Source organism: Vanellus vanellus (assembly GCF_965231255.1).
Source record: "Vanellus vanellus genome assembly, contig: HAP1_SCAFFOLD_36, whole genome shotgun sequence".
Taxonomy (NCBI): Eukaryota; Metazoa; Chordata; class Aves; order Charadriiformes; family Charadriidae; genus Vanellus; species Vanellus vanellus.
Window position 1 is genome coordinate 2,401,918 of NW_028127470.1, and position 6,682 is coordinate 2,408,599.

At 53.9% G+C, this 6,682-nt stretch overlaps 1 protein-coding gene across 1 annotated transcript; it reads right to left on the reverse strand.

The window, feature by feature from the left end:
- Positions 1-499: 499 nt before the first annotated feature.
- LOC309685251 (olfactory receptor 14I1-like) lies at positions 500-1,423 on the reverse strand (the record flags this gene model as incomplete). Its single annotated transcript, XM_082501053.1, has 2 exons — positions 500-781; positions 1,130-1,423. 2 exons carry the CDS (start codon positions 1,421-1,423, stop codon positions 500-502), a joined length of 576 nt encoding a protein of 191 aa, XP_082357179.1.
- Positions 1,424-6,682: the final 5,259 nt, after the last annotated feature.

Here is a 6,682-nt window from a genome sequence, read left to right on the forward strand (position 1 = left end):
CAGTCCCCATCCTCTTCCGACCCTCCAAATTCATTTCCAGAGAGACCTGTACATTGCCATCCGTCCTGTCATACAGGACGCAGCCTGAGGATGTAATTGGGAGCTCATGCACCACCTTCTGCCACTGGACACCAAGCAGAGAGCCTGCAAAAACAGAACTCTTGGTACAATAGAACCCAACCGTGTGCTTAACCCCAAACACAGGAAGAACACAAAGAGAACAGACGCTTTAAGACAAATGCTTTCAACATTTGGTAGGGAGTAACTTTGGAGTCCAGGCTTCGGGCACTGCACCCAGGAGATGCCCTTTTATTGCAGAGCTGCCGTTGGACAGTGCTTGTCTAACCCAATACTGTGCAAGGGTCAGACACAACATTATAAAGCCAGAGAAGTAGTATAAACCTACAAAATGGTCTGTAAGTGGCATTATCACAAGGGAAAAATCAATACACCTGGCTTAAGATAAAGTCTGGAAAACATGCAGAGAAGGGGAGAGAGTTTATTGTTGGTGGAACAACGTCCATTGAGCCAGTTTCCATAGGCCATCCTTGAGCTCCTGGTTCCTCATGCTGTAGATGAGGGGATTCACTGCTGGCGGTACCACTGAGTACAGAAATGACACCACCAGTTCCACGTACTGGGAGGAGATGGAGGGGGGCTTCAGATAAGCAAACATTCCAGTGCTGAGAAAGAGGGAGACCACGGCCAGATGAGGGAGGCACGTGGAAAAGGCTTTGTGCCGCCCCTGCTCCGAGGGGATCCTCAGCACTGCCCTGAAGATCTGCGCATAGGAAAAGAGAATGAAAACAAAACACCCAAATGCTAAACAGGCACTAACAACAATAAGGCCAGCCTCCCTCAGGTAAGCATCTGAGCAGGAGAGCTTGAGGATGTGGGGGATTTCACAGAAGAACTGGTCCAGGGCATTGCCCTGGCAGAAGGGCAGTGAAAATGTATTGGCCGTGTGCAGCACAGTATAGAGAAACCCACTGCCCCAGACAGCTGCTGCCATGCGGACACACGCTCTGCTGCCCAGGAGGGTCCCGTAGTGCAGGGGGTGGCAGATGGCAACGTAGCGGTCGTAGGACATGACAGTGAGAAGGGAAAACTCTGCTGAAATGAAAAAGACTTGTGCAGCACATCCTTGGTAGGAGATGACCCAGGTGTTCCAGAGGGAATTGGCCATGGCTTTGGGGAGAGTGGTGGAGATGGAGCCCAGGTCAAAAACAGAGAGGTTGAGGAGGAAGAAGTACATGGGGGTGTGGAGGCGGTGGTCGCAGGCGATGGCGGTGATGATGAGGCCGTTTCCCAGGAGGGCAGCCAGGTAGATGCCCAGGAAGAGCCAGAAGGTCAAGAGCTGCAGCTCCCGTGTGTCTGCGAATGCCAGGAGGAGGAAGTGGGTGATGGAGCTGCTGCTGGGCATTTGCTTCCTCTGGATATCTGTGGGTATATGTTAAGGAGGAAAAGGCAGTACTGAGTCAGACCAGACTTCTCCCAGCAAAGTGTATTGTGTGTCTCTTTGCAGCCCCACATTCAGACTCCCTGTCCAGGAGCACCTCTCTGCAGCTCCCTCACTTGAGCTCTGGGTTTTGCTGGCTGAGGCTGCCACTGGGAGCTGGGACTCTGTAATGGGCTCCCGAGGAGTCCTCCTAGCTGTGTAGCAAGAGGAAACTAGGACCGCAGGGCGATCTCCAATTAAATATACTCGTGATATGTCAAAGAGCTTTTCAGCATTGTTGTCTGAAATTTGCCCAACTGCACAGACAGGGAGAGGGGATTTTGTTTTCTTTATCTTGTTCTGGTTGCACCTGCCACCTTTCAGAGTGGTTTGGGATGGCTGAAATCCCTGACATTTCTAATGCACTCCAGGTGAAGTCTTGTGGGTGCTGAGAGGCAAAGGGACGGTCTCTTAGTGCAGAGAGAGGAGAGCTGTTCTGCCCATCAGCCCTCTTCTCCACTGCCCTGTGCTGGCAGCTTGCAGCTGGAGGAGGATCCCTCTCAGGTGTTCCCATCAAAAGAAGCAAGACACTGCGGAGAGGAGAGGAATCCAGGTTCAACGGGCAGATATACAGACTCGTTGCCTTTTCTCATCTCTCTCCTCCCAGACTGGGACCAGGAGGGATCATTGCAGCTGCCCACGTACAGCTGCCCAGCAGCATTTCCATGGCCTGAGCACTGAGATGTCTTCTCCACGTGGATCCGAGGGAGCACAGAGAGACTACGGGAGAGCTGTGCCCTTCTGGAGAGCACCCTGCAGCCCTGCAGGACTCCCCAGGGAAATAGTTAATGTTCTGAAGTTGCCTGGAGGAGACCTGGGCGCGTTGCTGCCATAGACACGACTGCAGAGCAGGACCCAAAGGATCGGCATCTGAACGGGAGCTGAATCTGCCACCCGCAACCCCCACCCCCTGCACTGACTCAGTGTATCCAATGGAGAGGACATGGGCAGCTCAGGCAGGAGGGGCGGCAGTGAGGTGCCACAATGCTCCTGACAAGGGAGGAGGGACATGCAAAGCAGACGGCAATCCGGGGTTCGTCCTTTGCTGGGCTCTGGCTGCTGCAGGGACAATGCGTGCCCGAGACCCCATGGGCTGGAGGGCAGAGCTGTGCCCCGGCTGGGAACGGAGACCAGGCAGGAGCTGCCCAGGGGAAGGTGTCTGTGCTGCAGGGACAGCACGGACGTGCACATCCCCCTCGCCAGTGTTTCAGGCAGCAGCTCCCTCTCACTCCCTGCCCATGTCTCTGCTGCCGGCAGCCATCTCCCTGTCCCCGGCTCAGCTCCCGTCAGTGCTCACAAACCCCGTCCCACTGCTGTGCGCCCACCTCTGCCTGCAAACACCTCCCAGGGACGGGGCGCTGCCCAGGGGCATCTCTGAGTGTGCGAGGACTAAAGACCAGTTCACAGCAAACCTGATGTGGCTGCAAAGGGGAAGGTGCTGCTGAGTTGGTGTGCTGCCCAAGAGGTCCTCTGAACAGTGGCATGAGGTAGAGCTGACCCGTGCTGCACTCTCTTGAGAGCAGAAGCACCATGCCCTGACCTGCTCATCCCTACCTTACTGTGCTGGGGGTCACTCCTTCCACCCACAGCTTCTCCCCACAGCGCTGTGGGAGCTCCCCGGGCAGGCGGAGAGCTGACCCTGGCAGGCGGCAGAGTCGCTGCCCCGGCACACAGCCCCCGGGCTGCAGGAACCCTGCTGGAAAGGACAGCCCTGCCCACCCCTGCCTGCACACCTATCTTCAAACCCCAGAGCCATCCCTGGGAGAAGGCAGCTGACCTTCACTGTCCCTTTGAAGGTGCAGCAGGGCATCCCTGCTCTGAAGCACAACATCCTTCTCCACACCAGACAAGCCAGGAGAGCTGTCCCGACAGCTCCTATCAGCCATGGCATGTGCCAGGTCCAGGAGACACTGCCAGGAACTCATCCGCATTACCCCACAGCCAGAGACTTACCGTGTGAAAGGCTGTGAAGATCTCTCTCCCAGAGAGCTCTCAGCTATAGGAAAGACGCCCCAGACTGCCCTTATCTCTCTCTCCCTTCTCTTGTCTGCCCTCACTGCCTGCAGGCAGTGCCCTCAGCCCTGCGGCGTTGTGCAGAGGAGCTGCTCCTGGGCAGAGCTGTCTCTCTGCAGTGCTGCCCGCTTGCCAGGAGCTCCCTCCGTCCCAGCAGCCCGGCCCAGCTCAGCAGCAGAGGACCAGCCCACGGTGGCACCGTCTCTGTCCCCTCTGGGCTCCCTCAGAGATGTCCCTGGGGCTCCAGGGGAACCTGCTGGGAAACCAGCTGAAGTCATGTTCTCTCCCTCAGCTGGGCAGAGACACTTCTTTCCAGCAGTGTCATTTCCCCTGTCAGAGACAGAGTTAGGTCCAAGAATCTCTTCTTCTTGTCCCACTAGGTGACAGCACACCCAGGCAGTGAAAGGCAGGAATTTCATGTTCCTCCTATACCCATGCAAAGCACCGGTGACACAGATGTAGGAAGACAGTTGTAGGAAGCTGATGGAGCAATTCAGAGGGACAGGGCAGCATCTGGGGTCATCATTTTGGAGGCTGCTGGGGCATGCCTTTGGCCAGCTGAAGTGTCAGTAGATGCCCACCTTTAGGACATGAAGCCTGATCCTGCTCATGATGTCCAGGGCAGCCTATAAAGGTATTCCTCTGAGCCAATGGAGCCATTGCCATCAGGGGAGCTGAGTCTCTCTCTCCCATCTCCACCAGCTATCTTTAGCAGACCTCCTTTGGCACCCATGGCCAGTTTCTCACAGACACCCCTACAGTGCCTTACCTCCTTCAGGGCAGCTGCTCCATTGGAAGGTGACCTACACCCTGTGGTGCTACGGGAGGTGCCAGGGCTCTCCAGCACAGCCGCAGGCAGCCAGCAGGGACAGCACAAGACCTGCAGGAACACGGTCGCCATTCAGAGCAGCCGTGTAACACACCCCAAGAGAACCTCAGGGACGTTCAGTGCTTTTGTTGAGGCAGCTGCAGTGAGGCACTGTCCCATCTCCATCCAGTAGATGTAGGCAGTGCTTCTCCCACAGCCTTTAGTCACTCCTTTGATGATGCAATCAAGGAATAGAGAAATGATTTTCCCAGTGTTGTTGGATCACGGGATGTACATCGCCAAGGACATTTTCAAAAGAACCTTCTCCTTCCTGGAGATCAGCTTCCCCTGCACCACAGGCCCTGCAGGGCTGCAGAGACGTCCCAGACAGCAAAGCCCTCTCCTGCCACGGCTGCACAGCCCAGCCCTGCGTCTCTCTGGTCCCGAGGGTTTGCTCTCCTTCGGGTCACCTCATTTCCGCTTTCCATTGCCATCTGCCACCCACCCCTGCATGCTCTGAAGAGAACCTTTGCCTTGCATGGGACCTTGGGCACTTGGTACTGACTTTCTTTGTTACACATCTGAGCTTGGTCCTGGTGCATTGGCTGAGGTCCAGCATATCTGCTCTGATTTATTAATTAGGCAGGACTTGATAGGATGAGGGGGAATGGCTTCACACTGGAAGAAGGTAGATTTAGATTAGTTTTTAGGGAGAAATTTTTCACTTTGAGAGTGGTAAGGCACTGGAACAGGTTGCCCAGAGAAGGTGTAGGAGGTCCTGCCAGCACATCCACCAGCTCCTTCAATACTCTGGGATGAATCCCATCAGGCCCCATGGACTTGTGAACATTCAGCTGATACGGCTGTTCTCTGACGGTTTCTGTCCCACAAATGGAAAGTCTTTGTTTGCACACTCGTGGCCCTCTGACTCAGGGGACCGGGCAGCCCAAGCTCTAGATGGATGATTAACAAGTGAGGCAAAAAAAAGCATTGCACACCGCTGCTTTTTCTTCATCCCTATTAGTCAGATCACCATCTTCAACAACTATCGGTCCAATGTTTTCTTTAGACCCCCTCTTACTATTAACGTACTTAAAAAAGCACTTCTTGTTTTATAGAATGGTTTAGGTTGGAAGGGACCTTGAAGATCATCAAGTTTCAACCCCCCTGCCATAGGCAGGGACACCTCCCACTAGACCAATTTGCTCAAAGCCCCATCCAGCCTGGCCTTAAACACCTCCAGGGATGGGGCCTCAACAACTTCTCTGGGCAACCTCTGCCAGTGCCTTACCACCCTTAAAGTGAAAAATTCCTTCCTAATATTTAATCTAAATCCACCCTCTTCCAGTTGAAAGCCATTCCCCCTCATCCTATCACTACATGCCGTAGTATAAAGTCCTTCCTCAGCTCCCCTGTAGGCACTCTTTAGGTACTAGAAGGGGCTATAAGGTCTCCCCAGAGCCTTCTTTCCTCCAGGCTGAACAACCCCAACTCTCTTAGCCTGTCCTCATAGGAGAGCTGCTCCAGACCACTGATCATCTTCAGGGCCTCCTCTGGACCTGGTGGTCCATCTGTTGAATCCATGTGTCTCCAGTTTAGAGACCAGGATATTGTGTGGGACAGTGTCAAACACTTTGCACAAGTCCAGGTAGATGACATCAGTTGCTCTTCCCTTGTCCACTGCCGCTGTAACCCTTTCGTAGAAGGCCACCAAATTTGTCAGGAATGACTTGCCCTTGGTGAAGCCATGTTGGCTGTCACCAATCACCTCTTTATTTTCCATCTGCCTTAGCAGAGTTTCCAGGAGGATCTGCTCCATGATCTTGCCAGGCACAGAGGTGAGACTGACTGGCCTGTAGTTCCCTGGGTTTTCATTTTTTTCCTTTCTGAAAATAGGGGTTATTTTTTCCCATTTTTCAAGTCAGCGGGAACCTCACCAGATTGCCACGACTTCTCAAATATGAGGGACAGTGGCTTAGCAACTTCATCTGTCAGTTCCCTCAGGACCCGTGGATGTGTCTGATCAGGTCCCATGGACTTGTGCACCTTCAGGTTCCTCAGGTGGTCTCGTACTTGATCTTCACCTACAGTGGGCAGTTCTTCATTTTCCAGCTCCTTGCCTTTGCCTTATGCATCATGGGCAGTGTGGCTGCAGTCTTTGCCAGTGAAGACTGAGGCAAGAAAGTCATTGAGGACCTCAGCTTTGTCTCTGTCCCGGGTGACCAGTTCTTGTGTTTCCTTCCAGAGAGGGCCCACATCTTCCCTAGTCTTTCTTTTCTCGCTGACATACTTAAAGAAGGGTTTTTGTTTGTCTTGTTGTCCCTGGCTAGATTTACCTCTATCTGGGCTTTAGCTTGCCTAAC